General features: G+C 34.8%; 1 protein-coding gene across 1 annotated transcript; it reads left to right on the top strand.

Annotated features, from left to right (window-relative positions):
- Nucleotides 1-1,392: 1,392 nt before the first annotated feature.
- On the top strand, nucleotides 1,393-24,624 carry kcnj9 (potassium inwardly rectifying channel subfamily J member 9). The gene is made up of 7 exons (XM_073848199.1): nucleotides 1,393-1,762; nucleotides 2,055-2,268; nucleotides 5,429-5,630; nucleotides 10,193-10,385; nucleotides 10,533-10,730; nucleotides 12,809-12,939; nucleotides 17,909-24,624. Exons 1-7 carry the CDS (start codon nucleotides 1,468-1,470, stop codon nucleotides 18,182-18,184), a joined length of 1,509 nt encoding a protein of 502 aa, XP_073704300.1. The 5' UTR covers nucleotides 1,393-1,467; the 3' UTR covers nucleotides 18,185-24,624.
- Nucleotides 24,625-26,048: the final 1,424 nt, after the last annotated feature.

Below are 26,048 nucleotides of genomic sequence, written 5' to 3' on the forward strand. Positions count from 1 at the left end.
CATGTTTATTTATTTAATGTATTTTATTTATGTTAGTGTTTAATTTATTTCACATAACAGTTTTTGCTGTTCTATAGTTTTAGTTCAGTTACTATAAGGTTTATATTTTAATATTTTCTGTTATCAGTTTAATTTTGGTTAAAGTAATTTTGTGGTGTGTTATTGAAATTTTTGTTAGTTTATATATTATTTTTTGTTGTGTTTGAAGTTTTTATTTATTTTAGTTTTAGTTATCTAAGTAGATCAATTTAAACTATATGAAAATGAGAATGCTTTGGGAACTAGCTGAAACAATTCTTTAAACAAAAACCTTATTTTTATGGTTTTAGTTTAGATACAATGGAAATATATGGAAGTTTGGACAATGAAAATGCTGAGTGTGACCCCATAGATTTACTATCTAACACTTGTTAACATAAGTTTAGTCTGATAAAATCACTTACCATTGAGTTTTCAACATTGCATCTACTTTTCTCCTTTCATGACTTTTCAAGGCAGTGAATTCTGCATAAGAAATATCCCAGAAATGGACTGTTTACACAGAAAAAAAAAATCCACCTACCGGAATCCGCCTTGATAAGTATAATCCCACTGCTAAAAGGACGATTTAGACAGCTTTATAGCTCATATAGCACACATTTTATGGAGAAAAATGAATATGGGCTTTCACAGAAACTCACGAACTGTAGACTTCCATTGCAAGTACATCACAGTAAACACAATGAAACAAATCAAAATTATCGTCTGTGGTAATGAGCAGCATCTTTGGCATAGATCTTCTTGTTTTGCACCTCAAACAATCCTGTAATTGTACTCATCAGTACTGATTTTGTAGAGACAGTTGGTGGCAACGGTTTCTACGATCTGCTTTGGCTTACGTTGCTTTTTCCAATCTCAGCCAAATATTGTCCTATCCTAACAAACCATACATGGAAAGATTATTTATTCAGCTTTCAGATAAAAAAAAAATGCCACTTATGACTGGTTTGGTGGTCCAGGGTTACATATCAGTGTGCTGTTGGGTTTTTTTGTGTTTTACTAAAAGCCCTTCTTATAACAGATCGGATGTTTGACTGTGCATTGATTTTTTTTTTAAGGCTCAATTGCATGAAGTCATCAATGTAATCTATTAATTTCAGGCAGTTAATTGGATGCTTAATGCACAACAGGGGCAGTCAATAAAAGGCAAGGTTAAAATTAATGTTAAGAAGTGAAATAATTTTCATTTTGGTGGGTACAAATGACTTTGAAATCCTGAGAATGTCATGAGAGAATGTTATAAAACTCTCAGCCCATTGGTGAAACTTGTTAATTAGGTCTTTTTGGTTTTATCAGTGTCTATCTATGTCTCTCTCGCTGTCTTTTTTTTGCAGATATCAAACAAAGGCACAAATGAAACTCTGCGACTGAGAATAAGGCACTTGGAAACATTATTATCACTCACAAATTCACTTACACACACACACAATGGCACTGGACAACACCGGTTTCTCCTCGTGCCCCGAATCCCTGTCCCTCCCAGTTTCAGAGAAAGGGGAGGAGCCTGTGGAGGAGGCCCCAAAGGATGCTCCGCCCACCGATGTACAGAACACATTTGAGGAGCTGGGGAATGTTGTAACCACCGAGACGGCCCTGCCCACTAAGCCACAGACCAATAACAACATGTCCTTCCAGGACAAGATGGCTGCGAGGGAGGCGCAAGCCAATCAGCCCAGGAAGAAAGTTCAGGGGGCGGGGCAAGAGAGAGGCAAATTCGGATGGGGTAAGATTAAAATCATTTTAGATGCTGTAGGAGTCGAGAGGAGTCAAGATATTGTTCTGCTTACCTGTAATGAAACAGCCTGACCTGCTTTAACACCTCTACTGGAGCACGATGTTAATGTTCTTCCGACTGTTAATTTAATCTTTTTTTAGTTTTTGGATGTGTCACTCCTAGGTTTACTTCAGTCAGTCATCTTTTTTAATATGAATTGTGGTAAGCTGCACAGTGATGGTGTTTGCCTACTTTTTGTGTCTTTTTTTACTCGCTCTAATTTTTTTGTCTTTGTCTTCAGGGCGCAGCAAGCGTAAGAGGCAGCGCTATGTGGAGAAGAACGGACGTTGTAATGTGCAGCACGGTAACATGCGGGAGACGTACCGCTACCTGACGGATATCTTCACCACTTTGGTGGATCTGAACTGGCGTTGCTCTCTGCTGGTTTTTGTCATGGCGTATGCAGTGACCTGGCTCTTCTTTGGAGCAATTTGGTACCTCATTGCATACTGCAGGTATGAATAACACAAACACATATTTTATATTTACATATTTTATAATTTTTTAAATGCAAAAATCAGATTTTTTAAAATTTATAATAATAATAGATTAAGTCAAAAGTTTACATACACCTTGCAGAATCTGCAAAATGTTAATTATTTTACCAAAATAAGAGGGATCATACAATATGCGTGTTATTTTTTATTTAGTACTGACCTGAATAAGATATTTCACATAAAAGACATTTACATATAGTCCACAAGAGAAAATAATTGAATTTGACCCTATTCAAAAGTTTACATATGCTTGATTCTAAATACTGTGTTGTTACCTGAATGATCCACAGCTGTTTTTTTTTTGTTTAGTAATAGTTGTTCACGAGTCCCTTGTTTGTCTTGAACAGTTAAACTGCCCGCTGTTCTCCAGAAAAATCCTTCAGGTCCCACAAATTCGTTGGTTTTTCAGCATTTTCGTGTAATTGAACCTTTCCAACAATGACTGTATGATTCTGATATCCATCTTTTCACACTGAGGACAACTGAGGGACTCATATGCAACTATTACAGAAGGTTCAAATGCTCACTGATGCTTCAAAAGGAAAAAACAATGCATTAAGAGCCGGGGGTGAAAACTTTTGAACAGAATGAAGATGTGTAGATTTTTCTTATTTTGCCTAAATATCATATTTTTTTTCATTTAGTACTGCCCTTTAGAATCTACAAAAGATACTTACATGTTTCCCAGAAGACAAAATAAGTTACATTTACCCTGATCTTTACCCCCGGGTGATGCATTCTGTTTTCTTCTGAAGCATCAGCAAGTGTTTGAACCTTCTGTAATAGTTGCATATGAGTCCCTCAGTTGTCCTCAGTGTGAAAAGATGAATCTCAAAATCATACAGTCATACAGTTGAAAAGGGTTCAAATACACAAAAATGTTGAAAAACCACAGAATTTGTGGGACCTGAAGGATTTTTCTGAAGAACAGCAGGCAGTTTAACTGTTCAGGACAAACAAGGGACTCATGAACAACAATTACCAAACAAACAAAGAAACAAACAAAAAAACACACAGCTGTGGATCATTAGGTAACAACACAGTATTAAGAATCAATGGGGTAATTTTTTATAAATTCAACTATTATTTTCTCTTGTGGACTATATGTAAACGTCTTTATGTAAAGTGAAATATCTTATTCAGGTCAGTACTAAATAAAAAATAGCATCCATTTTGTAAAGTGAAATATCTTATTCAGGTCAGTACTAAATAAAAAATAACATCCATTTTGTATGATCCCTCTTATTTTGGTAAAATAATTAACATTTTGACTCAAATCATACTTTGTGTGAAAAGGAATAAAAAGTGCCTTTACTGATTTTTTTTGGAAACTGCAGTGATATGTAATCCCGAAAAAAACTTTCCACTGCATTTCATTGCTGTCATCAAAGGACCTGCTGAGATCATTTCAGTAATCGTCTTGTTAACTCAGGTGAGAATGTTGATGAGCACAAGGCTGGAGATCATTATGTCAGGCTGATTGGGTTAGAATGGCAGACTTGACATGTTAAAAGGAGGGTGATGCTTGAAATCATTGTTCTTCCATTGTTAACCATGGTGATCAGCAAAGAAACACGTACAGCCATCATTGCGTTGCATAAAAATGGCTTCACAGGCAAGGATATTGCGGCTACTAAGATTGCACCTAAATCAACAATTTATAGGATCATCAAGAACTTCAAAGGAAAGAGGTTCAATTCTTGTTAAGAAGGCTTCAGGGCGTCCAAGAAAGTCCAGCAAGTGCCCGGATCGTCTCCTAAAGAGGATTCAGCTGCGGGATCGGAGTGCCACCAGTGCAGAGCTTGCTCAGGGATGGCAGCAGGCAGGTGTGAGCGCATCGGCACGCACAGTAAGGCCAAGACTTTTGGAAGATGGCCTGGTGTCAAGAAGGGCAGCAAAGAAGCCACTTCTCTCCAAAAAAACATCAGGGACAGATTGATCTTCTGCAAAAAGTATGGCGAATGGACTGCTGAGGACTGGGGCAAAGTCATATTCTCCGATGAAGCCTCTTTCCGATTGTTTGGGGCATCTGGCAAAAGGCTTGTCCGGAGAAGAAAAGGTGAGGGCTACCATCAGTCCTGTGTCATGCCAACAGTAAAGCATCCTGAGATCATTCATGTGTGGGGTTGCTTCTCATCCAAGAGAGTGGGCTCACTCACAATTTTGCCCAAAAACACAGCCATGAATAAAGAATGGTACCAAAACACCCTCCAACAGCAACTTCTTCCAACAATCCAACAACAGTTTGGTGAAGAACAATGCATTTTCCAGCACGATGGAGCACCGTGCCATAAGGCAAAAGTGATAACTAAGTGGCTCGGGGACCAAAACGTTGAAATTTTGGGTCCATGGCCTGGAAACTTCCCAGATCTTAAAACTTGTGGTCAATCCTCAAGAGGCGGGTGCCGACAAACAAAAACCCACTAATTCTGACAAACTCCAAGAAGTGATTATGAAATAATGGGTTGCTATCAGTCAGGATTTGGCCCAGAAGTTGATTGAGAGCATGCCCAGTCGAATTGCAGAGGTCCTGAAAAAGAAGGGCCAACACTGCAAATACTGACTCTTTGCATAAATGTCATGTAATTGTCGATAAAAACATTTGAAACGTATGAAGTGCTTGTAATTATATTTCAGTACATCACAGAAACAACTGAAACAAAGATCTAAAAGCAGTTTAGCAGCAAACTTTGTGAAAACAAATAATATAATATTTGTGTCATTCTCAAAACTTTTGGCCACGACTGTACTTATTGATACGTATTTCATTTCATGTTCATTTTAAATATTAAAATTATTATTGGTTTTTGATATTGGCAAAATAAATCCCTTCTTCCCAGAGGAATACTTCTCAATCAAGTTGTCTGCTCATAGATGCAGTGCATTTGTGTCGTCCACACACTGTCATTTTCGTCCACGCTAGATATGAACACAAGTAATCTGTGTGGGTGGACACTTGAGAACAAGCGGCCCTCTTTGCGCTGTAAGATGCAAGAGCCAATTTACTAAAGGCAGACTGTGTGGTTTAAAAAAAGACAAGGACACATTTTCACAAACAAAACATTTCCATTGCTGTTGGATGATTTCTAATGCGTTCTCTCTCTCATTCTTATGGCAGGGGTGATCTGGATCATCTAGAGGACGAAGCGTGGACTCCATGTGTCAATAATGTTAATGGATTCATCTCCGCATTCCTTTTCTCCATTGAAACAGAGACGACCATTGGCTACGGTCACCGTGTCATCACTGACCAGTGTCCTGTGGGCACCATGTTACTCCTGCTACAAGCCATACTGGGATCTATGGTCAATGCATTCATGGTAAGATCAAACCACTTTCCTAAAAAATATTATACACTTCGGTGTCAAATATCCCATGTTTTCTGCTGTGAAATCAAAAAGTTATATTTTCTTAATTTTTTATACAAATTGTAATGTTGAGTGTATGTGATCCTGGACCACAAAACCAGTCTTAAGTAGCACGGGTATATTTGTAGCAATAGCCAAAAATACATTGTATCGGTCAAAATTATCAATTTTTCTTTCATGCCAAAAATCATTAGGATATTAAATAAAGATCATGTTCCATGAAGATATTTTGTAATTAATTTTTGATTAGTAATATTCTTTGCTAAAAACTTAATTTGGACAACTTTAAAGGTGATTTTTACAATATTTAGATTTTTTTTGCACCTTCAGAATTTAGATTTTCAAATAGGTAGCCTATTTATTCAACTTTCAGATGATGTATATATCTCAATCTTGACCCTTATGACTGGTTTTGTGGTCCATGGTCACAAATTAATTAGGCCCAACTATTATAAGATTATCAACAAAAATATTTAAATAAATATTCATTTTGTTAATATTATATTCCGATTATATTAATAATATTATTATTTAATATTGTTAATATCAATACTTAATATTATTTATTACCTTTAAAAAAATTATATTTATTTTTTGGTAAAATTTGTAGTCCATATATATATATATATATATATATATATATATATATGGCAACACTATTTTCTATATATATATATTTATATTGTTCATATTAATACTTTTTTATTAACTTTAAAAATATTTTAAATGCATTTTAAGTACTATTTGCACTCTTTTTGTAAAAAGTGCCATATAATTCCCAATAAATTTGTCAATAAATATATATTTTTCATAAAAATTACATAATATATACATACAATATATTCTATCATTTTCATCTTAATTTCTCAACTGTAATTTTTTTTATCTAATATACTTTTTTATTTCTATACCATTAATATATATATATATATATATATATATATATATATATTTATTTATTATTTATTTGTTTTTTGGTAAAACTTTATATGTATAGCAACACTATTTCTTCTATATATCTTATTATTATTGTTAATATTAATACTTAATATTATTTATTATCTTAAATTATTATTATTATTGTTAAAATGTTTTTATTTGCACTCTTTTGATTTCCATTTGTCAATAAATATACATTTTTTAATAAAAAAAACATATAATATATTCTATCATTTTTATCTAAAATTTGTAACTTTAATATTTTTAATATTTGTTATCTAACAATATACATTTTTTATTTCATTGAATTTATTAATTTATTATCATTATTAATAATATATATTTAATTATTAATAATAATAATAATATATATATATATATTTATGGAAAATAAAAATCACAGATTGGTGCATATTCCAGATTTTAGTAACAGGGTTACAAAATAAATGGAAAATTAAAACAGATATAATATTTCATTAAACTCCTGAGGTTGATTATTTTGTGAATGTGAAGCACCTCTTTTTACTGTCTATTTGTTGAAAAAGCAAATGTTTTTTTTTCTTTTTTTGAGGTACATTTGAAGTACTATTTGCTCTCTTTTTGTAGAAAGTGCCCCATAATTCCCATGTACGACGTGGTCTGGAAAAACAGTGTTTTTTTTTATTGCACGTGGCTTTCGTTTGTTGATCTGTGCTCTACTGAGTTATATCATCCATAACCAAGAGCAAATGAGTCATGCTTTTTGGAGCACAGATGTGTGTACCCTCTCCGTTTCTGTGTCGGTCTTTCCTTTTCTCCTCTTCTAATTCTGTCGCTTATGCCAAATTCAACCCCCTTCTCAATCTCTTTCTCTGGCCTATTTTGATGTATTTTTGTAGTTATGATGAGTTCATTTATATCTCTATGTCCTGGTTTAAATGTTCCCCCAGGGGGCTGTGTTTCACACACACACTTGAGCACAACACACACTTTCTCTAAATGCCACGTCCTCTAGTATCTGCTTTTCTAAACCCAGACTAACAGAAGAAACCTTTTTCTTCATATGTGTCACTTTCTTTTTAATTAGTAGGGTTTGTAAAGGTGAGCATCATTTCTAATGCTCTTATTTAGGGTTAGATATTTGAATCTTTATTCATTTTTATTTAGTGTTAAACACTGACATAATTATTCTTACACTTTGGCATATCATTCTCAATTGTCTTCGAATCATATGGTCTATAACCTGCCAAATGATTTATGATTTAGACTTATAGACTTCAGTACACTACCAGTCAAATGTTTGTGAACGGTTTTGAACAGTGAAGATTTTTAATGTTTTTTTGTCTCTTCTGCTCACCAAGCCTGCATTTGTTATTCAAAATACAGCAAAAACAGTAAAATCTTGAAATATTTTTACTATTTAAAATATCTGCTTTCTATTTGAATATATTTTAAAATGTAATTTATTCCTGCGATCAAAGCTGAATTTCCAGCATTATTACTCCAGTCTTCAGTGTCACATGATCCTTCAGAAGTCATTCTAATATTCTGATTTGCTGTTCAATAAATGTTTATTATTATTATCAATATTTAAAACAGCTGAGTAAATTTTTTCAGGATTATTTGATGAATCAAAAGATCCAAAGATCAGCATTTATCTGAAATAAAAAGCTTTCATAGCATTATACACCATACCATTCAAATTCAGCTTGGAGTCTGTATATTTTTTAGTTTTGGGAAAGAAATTATAGAAATTAATGCTTTTATTTAGCAAGGATGCTTTAAATCGATGAAAAGGGATGATAAAGACATTTACAATGTTACAAAAGACTTCTATTTCAGATAAATGCTGTTCTTTTGAATTTTCTATTCATCAAAGAAACCTGAAAAAATTCTACTCAGCTGTTTTCAACATAATGATAATAATAGTAAATGTTATTGAGCAGCAAATCAGAATATTAGAGGCCAAGATTTCTGAAGAATCATGTGACTGGAGGAGTAATGATGCTAAAAATTGAAATCATAGGAATAAATTACATCTTAAAATATATTCAAATAGGAAATAGTGAAAATATTTAGTTAATTGAAATAAAGCGGATATAAACACTGTGAAAAAAACTGTAAAATAATTTTTAAATAAAATAAAGGCTATATGTTTTACTAGAAAATACTATTTCAGCCTTCCTAAATGTGTTACCGTTTCTTTGTAATTATTTTTGCTCATAATTTGTTTGTAATTATTTAATTTACTAGCAATTTAAAGGAACCGTATGTAGGATTGTGGCCAAAACTGGTACTGCAATCACTTTCAAAATACTGTAGAACGGTGTATCCCCTCCCGCTCCCCCCTGACTCGAGGTTGCCAGCTAAGCTGCAGGAGTAGGCTGCTACAAGGAACTTCTAATGACAAGTGACGAGTCCTAATTTTGTTTTTCTTCTGTTAATTATGTTTATGCTTCACAAGAGATGTTTTGTGAAGTAATTATGTATCGCAAAAATTTACAGATGGCGATTAGCCAAATATTTCGCAAAGATGTACTGTAATACCACATTTCAGTCGGAACATAGGTTGTTTTCATACCCTGCTCGTGGTGCGATATAAAGCTTTTTATGAACGCATTTAGCACGGGCGACCGCAGAAAATCTACTGTGTAGCCTACGGAAGCAAAGTTAGCCAAACATAGATGAATCTTACCTGTCCAGGAGAAAATTAACAACGTTGGCGTCTATCTTCAAATTCTTCTCCGTTTTCAGCCGTCTCCATCTTTCAAAGGCATCTCCTATACAAATCCTTGTTTTATTTCGGACTTTGTCACGACGTATTTCGGATTCATAACGAGGTCTTTTAGGTTTCGTAACTTTATACATGTTTTATCCGACTCGTTCTTAGCAGCAGCTGTAACTAACTAGAGCATAGCTGGCAACCCGTCTCACGAAACTCTACTGACTTCGTGATTGGTAGATAGCTGGAGGGTGGAGCCTCAGACCAAAACACAAAACGACAACAATAACATCAGTTGAGGGCTGCAACTCTCACTTTTAAATGACAATATCCTGGCCGGACCACTGTTGTCAGTGATATAAGTATTTGAAATGAACATGATTTCTTAATGTCCAGTGACATGTCAGGGCCATTTTATGATTAACTGACATAAATTTCTTACATACGGTTCCTTTAACATAATTTAAACACAAATCCTATATACATTTTTTAGTCTAACTGAAATGAAATAGGTTGAAGTTAAAGTACTAAAATGTCTAAAACTTAAATACATATGAAGCTAAACAGAAATGACATGAATACATTACTAAAACAAAAATAAAAACTGCTTTAAAAATAATAAAGTAAAAGCTTGTTTTTGAACAAATACTACTCTGAAAAAAAAGTGTAGAAACAATTTTCAGACATTGTTAGTAAATTTTACAAATAGTTACAAAGAAGTGACAAGTAACATTGAATTAAACATTAAATTTTAAACTAGAAAGACTGAAATAGTATTTTCTTAAAAAATAGTGTATCAAAGTGCATAAATGATACTAAAACAACACTGAGCAGCACCCAGGAAATGAGTTTCTTTCTCTCCATCTCTCACTAGGTTGGTTGTATGTTTGTGAAGATCTCCCAGCCGAATAAGCGCGCCGAGACGTTGGTGTTCTCTCGTAATGCTGTCATTTCATTGCGGGACGACAAGCTCTGTTTGATGTTCCGCGTCGGGGATTTGAGATCCTCCCACATTGTGGGCGCCAACATGAGAGCCAAACTTATCAAATCCAAACAGACACAGGAGGGTAAGACAGCATTCACCACCTTTACAAGTTTCATTTGCAACATCAGCATCCTCGTATGCACCTAGTTAGTGTTGAAGTGGCACCCCCTGGTGGTTATATGATACAACAACAATCTGGTTAACAATAACTGGTTGTCTTTCTCTTTAGGGGAGTTTATCCCACTGGATCAGACGGATATCAGTGTTGGTTTTGAGACGGGGGATGATCGTCTCTTCTTGGTGTCTCCGCTGGTGATCTCTCATGAGATCGATGTCCGCTCTCCATTCTGGGACATGTCACAATCTCAGCTGGAGAAAGAGGACTTTGAGATTGTGGTCATCCTGGAGGGGATGGTAGAAGCTACAGGTGCATACCAAATACTTACATACAATAGTTTGGGATCAGTAAAACTCATCAAGACTGCATTTATTTGATCTAAAACTGCAAAATGTTATTACAATGTAAAATAATGGTTTCTATTTTATTATATACATTAAAATATAATTTATTCCTGTGATGCAAAGCTGAATTTTCATCAGCCATTACTCCGGTTTTCAGTGTCACATGATCCTTCAGAAATCATTCTAATATGCTGATTTGTTATTAGAATATCAATGTTGGCAACAGTTGTGCTACCAAGTATTTTTTGGGATTCTTTGATGAATATAAAGTTGAGAAGAACAGCATTTATTCAAATATAAATCTTTTCTAACAATAAAAGTCTTTGCTATCACCTTTTTATCAATTTAACACATCCTTGCTAAATAAAAGTAATAATTTCTTTAAAAAAATAAAGAATAAAAATTTACTGACTTAAAACTTTTGAACAGTAGTGTATATTGTTAGAAAACGTTCGTATTTTAAATAAATGCTGTTCTTTTTAACTTTTTATCCATCAAAGAATGCTGAAAAAAGTATCACAGGTTCCAAAAAAGTATTAAGCAACACAACTTTTTCCAGCACTAATAATAAATCAGCATATTAGAATGATTTCAAAAATACAGAAAAAAACAATAATACTGCAAAATGTTATTACAATATAAAATAATGGTTTCTGTTTTAATATACATTAAAAAAAAAAAAATTCTGTGATGCAAAGCTGATTTTCATCAGCCATTACTCCAGTCTTCAGTGTCACATGATTATTCAGAAATCATTCTAATATGCCGATTTATTATTAGAATTATCAACAGTTGTGCTACCAAATATTTTTTTGGAACCTGTGATACTTTTTTTCTGGATTCTTTGATGAACCAAAAGTTAAAAAGAACAGCATTTATTCAAAATTTAAATCTTTTCTAACAATATAAGTCTTTGCTATCACTTTTTAAAATCAATTTAACACATCCTTGCTGAATAAAAGTAATAATTTCTTAATAAAAAAAAATTTTTTGACCCCAAAATTTTGAACAGTAGTGTTTATTGTTAGAAAAGGTTTCTATTTTAAATAAATGCTGTTCTTTTTAATGTTTTATCCATCAAAGAATTCTGAAAAAAGTATCACAGATTCCAAAAAAATATTAAGCAACACAACTGTTTCCAGCACTGATAGCAAAAATCAGCGTATTAGAATGATTTTAAAAATACAGAAAAAAAACTATAATACTGCTAAATGTTATTACAATATAAAATAAAGGTTTCTATTTTAATATCAATTAAAATATTTTTTTTTTCTGTGATGCAAAGCTGAATTTTCATCGGCCATTACTCCAGTCTTCAGTGTCACATGATTATTCAGAAATCATTCTAATATGCCGATTTATTATTACAATTATCAACAGTTGTGCTACCAAATATTTTTTTGGAACCTGTGATACTTTTTGAATGAAAAGTTTAAAAGAACAGCATTTATTCAAAATGTAAATCTTTTCTAACAATATAAGTCTTTGCTATCACTTTTGTTATCAATTTAACACATCCTTGCTGAATAAAAGTAATAATTTTAAAAAAGAAAGAATAAAAATGTACTAATGCTAAACTTTTGAACAGTAGTGTATATTATTAGAAAAGGTTTCTATTTTAAATAAATGATGTACTTTTTTAACTTTTTATTCATCAAAGAATCCTAAAAAAAGTTCCAAAAAATTATTTAGGAACACTGGAACGCTGGAATTTCCAGCACTGATAATAAATTAGCATATTACAATGATTTCTGAAGGTAAATGTGACACTGAGCACTTGAGAAATGATGCTGAAAAATTAGCTTTGATCACAGAAATAAATTAGATTTTTATTATTAAAACAGAATTTTATATTGTAATAATATTTCACATTTTTCTTCTGTATTTTTGATCAAGGAAACCCAGCCTTGATGAGCATTAGAACAATTTTAAAATACATAAAAAATCTTACTGATCCCAAACTTTTGACCAGCAGTGTATATTGTGAAATGTGAAATGTATTGATTTGTGTTTAGTAATTGACGGATGTATTCTGATCTACAGGTATGACCTGCCAGGCGCGGAGCTCTTATCTAGCTGAAGAGCTTTTATGGGGTCACAGGTTTAGTCCCATGATGTCGCTGGCCGAGGGATTCTTTGACGTGGATTATGGTGCTTTTCACCACACATTTGAGGTACTAATTGTGGTGCACAATGGGAATTTTTTAATTGGTTTTTAATTGGTCAGTTTGTGGTTCTGGGGCCAAATATTTTTCTATACACTCTTAGAAATAAAGTTCTTTATTGTTTTTTTTTTTTTCTTTATGGTTTGATGAAGAAACCATCCATAGAAGTTTTACTATCTACAAAAGGTTCTTTAGATTATATAAAATGTTCTTTAAAAAAAAAGTTGTTTTAAGAACTGTTCACTTAAATGTTTTTTGGGGAACCAAAAATCTATGGTTATTTTTAAAGGTCCCATATTGTCAAAATCGAAATTTCCTGGCTTTTTTCATGATAACTGAGGTCTAGGGGCTATGTAACTACCATATGAGTTTCAAAACAGTCAATCCACAGTAAACTGCACACAGCCTGCTTAAAGTAGCTGTTCATTTTCACGAGCCGCTGTGACTTCCGTAACGATGTGACGTCCGATCTACTCAGTCACTGCCTTCAGTCACCACCCCAGCACCAACCACCGTACCACCCTCCTTTTGTCAAACCCAGACAACATCGCGTCCATAACATTGCTAAGCAACAACAACACGAAAACAAGTGGAGAAAACCCTGTTCAGTCGATAGATGTCGAAACTACATCATTGCACAGGCTTCAGAACAATGTGAATATAAGAGACCAGTGGCACGTCAACTTCAGCCTCTTTCACACAGCCATTCTGGAAAATATACGGATAATGTTTCCCATGATTTGTTCCGGAGTTGTTTGATTCACAGTTGTTTTCCGGAATCTGTGTGTGCTTTACACACAACCCATAATGACGTTTGGATGTGAGATGTAATGTGACGCGTACGTTTCACTAAACTGAAACTAACCTGAACAAACTGTGCTTCAGCGTTCACACAGCGCTCGTTCCCGTAATTTTCCAGAATCAGCGCGCATTGTGAAAGGGGCTTTACTAAAGCAACAGTTATGTAGCTTACTGCATTCGGTGTTTGAAAAAGAAAAAACATTAATGATCATTCTGAAATATCCTGTTGAGTATCAGCAGGCTAGGCTCTCTCTATTGCTCTGAGCTCGCTTACAGCATACATGACCGTAGTTAACTGTGGTTGGCCTGGCTGTGCGTCACTCAGAAAACAACAGGCCAATCAGAAGAGAGGCTCATGAATATTAATTAGATGGGCCAAAATCGACCTGTTTTTGACAGAGCTCCTAAAAAAGGAGCTGTAAAAATATATTGTGATGGATTTTGGCACTTATACCGCAAATATATATTCTTAAGGACATCAACAACTAAAATAAACCTCCAGAAATGTGTACAATATGGGACCTTTAAAGTGATAGTTCACCCAAAAATTAAAATTCTGTCATTAATTACTCACCCTCATGTTGTTTCAAACCCGTAAGACCTTCGTTCATCTTTGAAAGATATTTTTGATGAAATCCAAGAGCTTTCTTGTTTTGCAGCCACACAACTACATGAACGAGTGTAGAAGACTGACACGGAAGAGAAGAAATTGTTTAAAAAAAAAGTCACAATTTTTGTTTTCTTTGCGCACAAAAAGTGTTCTTGTAGCTTCATCAAATTACGGTTGAACCACTGATGTCACATGGACTATTTTAACCATGTCCTTACTACCTTTCTGGGCCTTAAATGTGTCAGTTGCGTTGCTGTCTATGCAGGGTCAGAAAGCTCTCATATTTCATGAAAAATACCTTAATTTGCATTCTGAAAATGAACAAAGGTCTTATGGGTTTGGTTGGAAAGAACTGAGGGTGAGTAAGTAATGACAGAATTGTAATTTTTGAGTGAACTATCCCTATAAAAATATAGTGTAATGACGCTAAACTGTATAATTCAACCTTGACCATACCTGGGCTAAATCGGTTTTATTTGCATGTATTTATTTGTTTGGTAAGTATCTGGGTTTCATTTCATGACAGTTTGCATCATCACTTAGAGTATCTCACAAAAGTGAGTACACCCTTCACATTTCAGCAACCATTTTAGTATCTTCTTAAGGGACAATACTATAGAAATGAAACTTGGATAAATTTTAGAGTAGTCAGTGTGCAGCTTGTATAGCAGTATAGATTTACTGTCCCCTGAAAATTACTCAACATACAGCCATTATTGTCAAAATAGCTGGCAACAAAAGTGAGTACCCCAAAGTGATAACAGCAGTATGTTGTTTATTTATCTTATTTACATGATGACATGTCATTTCTGGTTCTACACGGTCGCGTATTTACAATTTCTCCTTGCCGAAAACAGCGAAGGATCGGTCCATTTATTAAAAACAGAATCTACTCTATATTAATCTTTTATTTACTGTATGCTATTTCTGGCAAATTTAAATATAACAATGAATTGATAACAAAAATATTAAAAGACTAATCACTTAATTGTCAAAAAATTCAAAATTATTATTCAAATTTTTTTAAACTGAATATTCAATATTTAATATTAACCATGGAAAGCCACATGTCCTATCCATCATGTTTATGTTTTTGTCTGCTTGACAGGACCATACAAAGTTGTGTATCTTGTATTCGAGCAGTTAAAATTTGGTGCTTTAAGTACAATTCTCTCATACTGACCACTGGATGTTCAACATGGCATCTCATGGCAAAGAACTCTCTGAGGATTTGAGAATTAGAATTATTGCTCTCCACAAAGATGGCCAAGGCTATTAGAGGTTCACTAACACCCTGAAACTGAGTTACACTACAGTGGTCAGGGTCATACAGAGGTTTTCCAAGATGGGTTCCATTCGAAACAGGCCTTGCAAGGGTCAATCAACAAAGTTGAGCACTCGTTCTGTGCGTCACATCTTCAAAAAACAGACACATGAGTGCTGCCAGCATTGCATAGAAGGTCAGCTTGTCAGTGCTCAGACCAAAGGACACATACTGTAACAAGTCGGTTTGCATAGGCGTCGTCCCAGAAGGAAGCCTCATCTGAAGCTGGCTCACAAGAAAGCCTGCAAACAGTTTGCTGAAGACAACATCTTTAAGAGCATGAATTACTGGAACCATGTCCTGTGGTCTGATGAGACTATAAGATAAACTTTTTTGGCTCAGATGGTGTCTAGTATATGTGGCGATGCCCTGGTAAGGAGTACCAAGAAAATTGTGTCTTGCCTACAGTCAAGCATGGTGGTGGTAGCATCATGGTCTGGGGCTGCTTGAGTGCTGCTGGTACTGGGGAGCTGCAGTTCATTGAGGGAAACATGGACTCCATTATGTACTGTACATTCTGAAGCAGAACATGATGCCTTTCCTTCAGAAACTAGGCCAAACAGGCAGTTTTCCAACATGATAATGACCCCAAACACACCACCAAGATGACAACTGCCTTGCTGAGAAAGCTGAAGGTGATGGGGTGGCCAAGTATGTCTCCAGACCTGAACCCTAATAAGCACCTGTGGGGCATCCTCAAGTGGAAGGTGGAGAAGCACCATGTGTCTAACATCCAGCAGCTCCGCAATGTCATTATAGAGGAATGGAAGATGATTCCAGCAACAACCTGTGCAGCTCTGGTCAATTCCATGCCCAGGATGATTAAGGCAGTGCCAGATAACAATGGTACTAACAAAAAAAATTGACACTTTGGACAAGTTCGCTTAGGGTGTACTCACTTTTGTTGCCAGCTATTTTGACAATAATGGCTGTATGTTAAGTAATTTTCAGGGGACAGTAAATTTGTACTGCTATACAACACATTGACTACTCTAAAATATATCCGAGTTTCATTTCTATAGTATTGTCCCCTAAAATGGTTGCTGAAATGTGAGGGGTGTACTCACTTTTGTGAGATACTGTATTTAGTTAACTTCAAAATCCCTTACAAAATTTTTATTTAACTAGAAAGGCTTTTTAAGCTTCAAAGGCTCTATAATAATCATCTGTCTGTGCAAGGCTGACTGGCACTTTATTATAGAGCAGAAGTAGAGATTTCTCTCTTTACTTTTGGGATTTTATGTGCGTAATCGAGCAAGAATTCTGATTCAAGTTGCTTCAGGTGTTGCAGTAGTTTTGGATGAGTCATGAACTACCTGCGCAATCACATTCTCACTCTCTGTCCTTCGGCCAAAGAGTATTTTTGTATAAAGCTACAATAAACCATTTTATTTTTTTATTTAAAAAGGAAATAAAATTGTGATATATTGGTATTTTTTTTTATTTTAATAAATTAATATTTACATTTAACTGGAGTAACATATTTGTGTACAAACATACAGTTTTTTAATTAAATAATGTATGTTAAAACCACTGTATTAGCTAGTTTAAAGGCTCTGTAATAAGTTTTTGTCTGTGCAAGGCTGACCAGCACATTTTCATTGAGCCAAATCAGAGATTTCTCTCTTCACTTATGGGATTTTATGTGCGTAAATGATCAAAAATTCTGCGTTAGCTGTTGCTGTAGTTTTTGATGAGTCATAAATACACATCACTGGAAGAAATCAGACTACTTAGGCAATCACATTCTTCAATCACATTCTCACCCTCTATCCTATGGAATAAATAGTGATAATTAATAATAAATAAATACATCATTTGTTAATATGAATGAAATATTTTTAAATTGTTAGTATTTAATTGTATTTAATTAATAAACCATTTTTATTTATTTGAAGAAATAGTCTTATTTTTCTTATTTTATATTGTTAATATTTATTTTTTATTAATATTTATATATAGATATTTGTTTGTAAAGCTGCAATAAAAATAAACAAGTTTTTTAAAGAAATAATATTGTGATAATTAGATAATATTTATATTTTAAAATATTTTAGATAATTGTTTTTTGACTTTTAAAATAAATTTTTATATTATGTATTTATTTTTAAAATATATGCGTGTATAAATGTATAAAATACATGAATGTAAATCAATGCAATCGATTTTTTGTTTTAGTCATCAGTCACGGAATAAAGATTTCTAAATGAATGCTTACTATAGTTGTTCATGATCTTTCAAAGGTGGACACGCCCTCCTGTTCTGCGAGAGAGCTGGCATTGGCTGCTGCACGTTTGGACGCTCATCTCTATTGGTCGATCTCCAGTCGGCTTGACGAAGAGAAATGGGAGGGGCCCAATCTGACTGAGCAAACGGAGAAATCCACTGATTCAGAATCTGTCAGGGAGGGGGACGGGCCAACATTTACTGTGGGCGGAGTTACAAATACGCAGGACCAATCGATTGTAGGAGAGCAGAACGGCAGTGTGACCACTGACCAATCAGAGTCTGAAGCTTAAAAGGATGCAGGAATGTAAAAAGGTACGAAAAATATCCGAAGGAGTCCACAGTTGATGTAAATTTAACTTAGACTGGATTGTTCATTGATCCAAGCCTTCTTCTTCTAGTTAGATTTTTAAATGTATAGTCGCTAATGCCTAGCATAGAATACTTTCCCCAAGGGGGAAATCCTACTGTCTCTTTGTTGTGTTTTCAGTCAGATCTTAACTTTTGATGTTTCATGACAACACTGCCTTTGAATTCACAAAGTAGCTGTTTCAAACTCTAGTGAGCTGCTTCGCTGTCTGCCGTTTACTTAGGTATCATCCTAACTAAAATAAGTTCACTTCCAGAAAATTGTACAGATAATGTACTCACCCCCTTGTCATCCAAGATGTTCTTGTCTTTCTTTCTTCAGTCGTAAAGAAATAGTTTTTTGAGGAAAACATTACAGGATTTTTCTCCATATAGTGGACTTCAATGGTGCCCCGAGTCTGAACTTCCGAAATGCAGTTTAAATGCAGCTTTAAACGATCCCAAATGTGGTTGTAAACAAACCCAGCTGTGGAAGAAGGGCCTTATCTAGTGAAACGATTGGTTATTTTTTATTTTTTTTATTACAATTTATATACTTTTTAACCTCAAACACTCTCTTGTCTTTCTCTGCCTGAACTCTGTTTTTTCCGGTTCAAGGCAGTTAGGGTATGCAAAGAAACTCGCATCTTATTTTCTCCCTTAACTTCAAAAATCATTTAAAAATCATCCTACATCGCTGCAGAAGTACCGACCCAGTGTTTGCAAAGTGAAAATGCAAAGAAGATCAAACACCCTTAACAAAAAAGGTAAAACAGCAATTTAGGACAATTTTGAAGTTGAGGGAGAAAATGAGATGGGAGTTTTTCAACATACCCTAACTGTCTTGGACCGGAAAAAAACAGAGTTCAGGCAGAGCAAGACATTTGAAATGAAAAAGTATATAAATTGTAAATAAAAACAAACAAACAAACGATCGTTTCGCAAAACTGCATTTTGTAAGTTCAAACTCAGGGCACCAATATATGGAGAAAAATCCTGAAATGTTATCCTCAAAAAACAATTTCTTTACGACTGAAGAAAAAAAAGACATGAATATTTTGGATTATATGGGGGTGAGTATATCTATATTATCTGTAAATTTGTGTTCTGGAAGTGAACTTCTCCTTTAAAAGTTTATCATACTTTAATCACCCTCATGTTGTCTTGAAAACTGAGTTTCTTTCTTCAGCTGAACAGAAAAGAAGATATTTCAATCAAAGCAATCAAACACTTTCTGGTCCCCATTGACTTCCATAGTATTTTTGTTCATACTATGGATGTCAATGGCTACCAGCAGCTATACATTATTCAAAATATCTTCTTTTGTGTTGAACATAAGAAAGAAACTCTTTTGAGGGGGTATAAAAAACTGAATTTAAATTTTTGTGTGAACTGTTCCTTTAAAATGTGGTTAACATGTTGGCAACTCACTAGGTTTTGCAACTGAGCTAACATGTCTGATTTGTATTAGCACCAATCATGTGAGTAAACCTAACCGTCTTTACCGTTTCACTGCCTTTCTTTCTTAAATGTTCAGCCAGAGCGGTTCTGAACCGCTACTATTTTTAAAGCAATCTTTTAGAACAAGTCAGTGCAAGTTGTTTACAGTCACGTTGGCTAGTTTCACATGTACCTGAAAAAGAAGTGAACGTGTTACTATGGCGACACCGCATTCCAATTTGCACCATCACAGCAGAGTTTAGCATTAGTTTCTTAAGAGTCAGCCGGTGGTAAAATTAGCACGCTCTCGTGACTGCCGAAACAGAATCTAGCCTGGGAAAGTCACTCGGTTTGTATCCATGTCATTATGTGAGTGGATCTAAGAGAGATATTGAATTCTATTAGGTCATTGCAACTTTTCAACATCCTAATTAAATCAATGTAGACGTTAACATCATCCTGTGATTGATCAGCTGTGTTTGACTGAATGCAAACACAGTGCTATTCCTTGTATCTCTTATTTATTGAACTCAAATGTGTTCATAGAAACAAATAACTCATTGCTCAGTTGCAACTGCAGATGAAATAAGAGTGGGAGATTTTAAAGTGGGCATTAAAGAGAAGATATTAGTCAGTGAACATTTTCAACACATCAACAGGCCATTTTGACCTATTAAATAATGTAGTGCAACAAGGGATATCTTTCTGGTAAAGGTGGTTGATCATAGTTTGCCAGTTAAGGATTGGTTCACCTCCAGAACAAAAGTGTACAGATAATTTACTCACAACCCTTGTCATCCAAGATGTTCTTTCTTTCTTCAGTCGTAAAGAAATTGTTTTTTGAGGAAAGCATTTCTAGCCTGGCTAACGCCAAACCACATCATGACAACGTCATGATTCGTGGTCTGGGAACCACATGTTCATTTTCTCGTATTTGAGGCGTGGTTTACGAATGCCCAGAGCCGTTTATTGGGCGCTACGAATGTCTATCAAATGCGCCTGTGCGTAGCTCATAGCCAATCGTTTCAAAAACATCCTTCTTGGTTATGAAATGGTTTAATGCCAAAATTTGCTCTTTTTTAAAAATAAACTTGCGTTCTAAACTACTTAGAACACTACCTAAGGCTGCATCGAAAGATAACTTCGCGTCTGCTGCCATGCTGGATCCATAGTTATAAACAAACTGCTTCGGTGAGTCGCATAGAAGGCGTCATCGTCTTGCTGCTCCCTCCCCGTTCTGTGATTGGTTCCCTATCTGAGGTGAAAATTTGGTCCATGGTTTCCATGCTACCTTCCAGCGTGAATAAAATCGCGCTGCATGGAAGGCAGCATGGGGACACCCAGGCTAAAACATTTCAGGAATTTTCTCCATATAGTGGACTTCAATGACGCCTGCGAGTTTAAACATCAAAAAATGCAGTTTAAATGCAGCTTCAAATGGGCTCTAAATGATCCCAGCTGAGGAATAAGGGTCTTATCTAGCAAAACGGTCTGTCATTTTCCTAAATAAATGTAAATTTATAAACTTTATAAACACAAATGCTCATCTGTTCTAGCTCGGTGATGTGAGGATATGTCAAAAAAAACATCTCATTTGCTCCTCCAACCAAGTGTTTACAAAGCGAACGTGCAAAGAAGACCAAATGCTCTTTAGTAGTTGGAGGAGAAAATCAGATGGGAGTCTTTCGACATACCCTAACTTTATTGAACCAGAGCGCACAGAGTATGCATGCGCATTGCAAAGCTAGACAAGATGAGCAATTGTGGTTAAAGGGGTCATATGATGCAGTTTCTCGTTTTCATTGTCTTTGGAGTGTTATAAGCTGTTTGTGCATAGATAAGATCTGTAAAGTTGCAAAGCTTAAAGTCTCAAACCCAAAGAGATATTTATTATAAAAGTTAAGACTTGTGTCGACGTGCAGCGCCATTGCGCTTTGGGCATCCCGTGTTCGAGTCCCGGCTTGCAGACCTTTCCCAATCCTGTCTCCCCTCTCTCTCCTACTTCATTTCCTGTCTCACTACTGTCCTATCAGTAAAAAAGGCAAAAATGACAAAAAATAAATTTTAAAAGAAAAAGTTAAGACTTAGCCATGTCTTTCTAAAACGGCTCATTCAAACACGCCCCCAATAGTTCATGTCACGCCGTGGGTGGATTTGCCTAACACCACCCATATGTATATGGGCAGAAAGAAGGTGTAACTTTTACCGGCTGTAGTGATGTTGTGGAGATGCAGAGTGTTTCATTGCGAAAGTGCTTTGTTTAGCCTTCCAAATGAGGACATAACTAGCAATCAGTGGTTATCTAGTTGTAATCAAGGTATATTTACAACACTGTGAAGTGCTGCGCATTTCACAAAGGACTGTTTGCTGAACCGAGAGAGCAGCTTACAGTGCCAGCTGTACTCAAAGGGTTAAGGCTATAAAGTGGGGCAATTCTAACGTTGCAAGGACAGTCTGCACTTCTGACTGATGGCCTGTAAGTACGTTTACATATTCGAATAATTTGCTGCTGACTATTCAAAGGCGAGTTTTGAGCAGGGTAGAGTAGTGCTTGTTGTTTCACGTTCTACAATCGAAAATGCAGACATGGTGTTATGGTTACATGGCGTGGCGCAATCAGAGAACACCTTGCTTTTCATCAGTGGGCCAATCAGAGAACACCTCGCTTTTCATCAACGATAAGTTTTATAAAAATTTAAGTGTTTCAGAAAGGCAGGGCAGAGAGGAGCAACAATAATGTACAGTATGTGGAAAATAATGTTATTGAACCTCAAACTGCATAAACATTGCATTACACCAAATACCCAAAATAATGCTCTTTTTAGCAACATCATATGGGATTGTTTAGAGCCCTTTGAAGCTGCTTTTAAACTGCATTTTGGAAGTTCATTTCGGGTACCGTTAAAGTCCCATGTGGAGAAAAGAATAGAAAAGAAAGCAAGACATAAACATCTTGGATGACAAGGGGGTGAGTAAATTATCTGTACATTTTTGTTCTGGAAGTGAACTACTCCTTTAAGTTAGTCAAGAGGTTTGGTGCAAGTTTTTTTTTTCTTCCCCTATGTGCTTTATTTGAAACCTGATTTCGCCTGACGATAATAAGAAGACCAATGAATTCTCTGTATTTTCCATATGCATACAAAATGAGCATAACAATGAAAAATAAGATAAATGGTAACATTGCCAAATAAACAGGGTTTTTTCCTACATTCAAAAAAACCTTAGAGCTGAAGGGAACAGGTGTTATTTTTTAAGTAAGTTTTAATAAGAAATAGATTTTGAAATTTCAAAGACTGCTGTTTATATTTTTTTTTCCAGATGGAGTTTAAACACAGAAATGTAGATATAATTTATAAAAATAAAGTTGTGGTTTTCATTTAGTTACTATGATCAACAGTCATGTTTAATACTTGGGTTTGGAACATTGATCCTTTCATATGTTTAATATATTCATCATATGTTGAAGAAACCAGACTGATCCTGGATTTGTTTTATGTTGTTTTTACTTTATGCTGAAAACCCTGATTGACGTAATGCAGACAGCACTGTCATGAGCGATGCACTAATGTGTGTTTGTGTAGACTAATGTGTGTCTGCTATATGTTACATGGACCTTTATGTGACAAATTAATGAAAGATTCCAATTCATCATAATAAAGATTCAATTCTATTTCAATATACTCACTTCAGAAGTGTAAATGTTCATTTTTGAATTAACTAAAGGTCCACTCAATGATTTTTTTAAGGTCAGTATAGAAATGTTTGCATTCATCCATGAACAAGGTTTTTTTTAATGTCCTCTCTACTCACCAAGCCTGCATTTATTTGATAAAAAATACAGAAAAATCTGTAATATTGCGAAATATTATTTCAATTTAAAATAACTGTTTTCTATTTGAATATATTTCAAAATGTAATTTATTTCTGTGATGCAAAGTTGAATTTTCAGCATTATTACTCCAGTCTTTAGTGTCACATGATCCTTCAGAAATCATTCTTATATGCTGATTTGCTGCTCACTTAACATATCTTGTTATTTGTTTTATTTTCGATATTGATATTTTTTAAAATCTTACCAACCCTAAACTTTTGAACAGTATATGTGAGCCTGGACTACAAAACCAGTCTTAAGTAGCACGGGTATATTTGTAGCAACAGTCAACAATACGGGTCAAATATGGGTCAAAGTTATTAATTTTATTTTATTTTATTAATTAATTTTTCTTTTATGTATAGATCATGTTCCATTAAGATATTTTGTACATTTCTTACCGTAAATATATCAAAACCTAATTTTTGATTAGTAATATACATCGCTAAGAATTTCATTTGGACAACGTTGAACCGATATTTTTATTTTTTTTGCACCCTCAGATTCCAGATTTTCAAATAGTTGTCCTATCCTAACAAACCATACATCAATGGAAAACTCATTTATTTAGCTTTCAGATTATGTATAAATCTTAATTTCAGAAATTAGGATTAGTTTTGTGGTCCGGGGTCACATATGTATCCAAAAATAGGGAGTAAACAAGATAAAGTGGTGATCATGTGATCTCCACATTTTGTTAGGCTACTGATAAGAATCTTTATCTCATATTAAAATTTCAAACATTTCTCAAAATGACAACTCGTTCATTTGTTTATATTTTAAAATAAAAGAAAATTACAGTGTGCACCTTTGAAAGCTATGTTTGAAACAGCTTGAGAGAAGCTGTGTGTGTTTTCCCCAGGTGTTTTAGCGTGTGCTGTCCTGTATGTGATTTGTAGCTCACTTGAATGTCTTTAGCACATACGATAAGCACAAACTCTGCTCTCATGCAGGTTTCTCCTCTTGCTTTTGCTGCTGTTGACATTTTTTTTAAATTTGTGTTTTGAAGCTTTACTATTTGTAAAGTACTGTAATACTGTATTATAAGTCTTAATAAAACTATATTCAACCTAATGTCTGGTGATTAAGATGTGTCCATTGAATAACATTGAAAACATGTTCATTAAATAAAAACACTAAGGTGAAGTAATTGGCGCCACTAGTGGCACCAACCGGAAATGCGGGATGGAAATGCTAAACAGTCCCACCCCAAACTCACTTATTCTGATTTTTTAAAATAATTTTTATTAGGTGAACAGTTGAGCTAATCAGATACATTTCTACATTTGAAGTACTACATTCTGTTCTAATTCTAAATATTTGAATATGTTCATCATCACTTCCTGTGAGGGACTCACTGGTACTTAGCATTCACAAACGCGTCCTCTTTTTAACCCAGTGAGATTATGGGTAAATGTTAACGTATTGACTGTTCTCTGACCTTCTGACTCTTTCGTTCTCAGTCATCTTTCCTTCTGCTCCTTTCTCTTTCACAGACTCGTCTCAGTGTTTCACCATATCCGTTTGCTTTTGCTGTATTTATAGCACAGTGATCACTTTAAAAATAGACGTTTGCGTTGCTCCTTTAAGACGCAAGGTTATCGCATGAAGTCTCCATGTGCTGTATACCACCAGCTCTGCAGTTTAGTTGCCTTGCATGGCCTGGAAGTGCCACTAGAGGGCAGTGGCTTCAGTGAGGCTGAGTGCACAGATTCATCATTTCACTATTCTACATAGTAACAGACCTACAGATCTGTATTAAGCCCCAAAGCTCAGTGGGGTTGTCTTTGAACGGCTTATAGCCAGGCCTACACTGAATCTGCGTCCGCAGCGCTCTACAGAAAGATCAGCAGAATTGAAACGCCCACCGTTCACAAACTTCTGCACATCCTTTGACCTTGTTTCTGAAATATTTGGAGTGCTTCCAGCTGTCATTAAGAATGTATTCACCTCAGTTGCATTTTCAGATGTTTAAAATGCTAGTTTATGAAATATTTTTAGTAGTTTGATTGAAATTACATAGATTTCTGACAGAAATTTCAGCACGGTAAACAAAAGACACAGCCTTCTATTGCATTTCCACTGCTCTTTTTCTTTTCTATCGAATACGCCCCTCCTCGCCTTTCCTCTTCATTACAATACTGACATAGTTTTTTAAACATGAGGCTTTGAAACCCTACAGAGGCCTCTTGCAACACACTCTTGTGGTCTATTTAAATGGTTTGGACAAACTGAGTTTATTCTGACAACACACTATTGTAATAAGTTGCATAATATTAATTATTACTGTACAATTTAAGTTAAATTTTTAGATAACTTTCTTTTTTACGTTTTGTAATTGTCACCCTCTCATGTAGGGCATGCTGGGAGGTTTGCATGTGAACAACATCCAGGCTCTTTCTCTCTCTCCCTTCACCTCTAGCATCTCTACGGAGTGTCATTGTGGATAGCGCTCGCACTGTGCTGATCTGATCAAGAGCACCGGGAATTCTGGGTCA

This window comes from Garra rufa, chromosome 10 (assembly GCF_049309525.1).
Source record: "Garra rufa chromosome 10, GarRuf1.0, whole genome shotgun sequence".
Taxonomy (NCBI): Eukaryota; Metazoa; Chordata; class Actinopteri; order Cypriniformes; family Cyprinidae; genus Garra; species Garra rufa.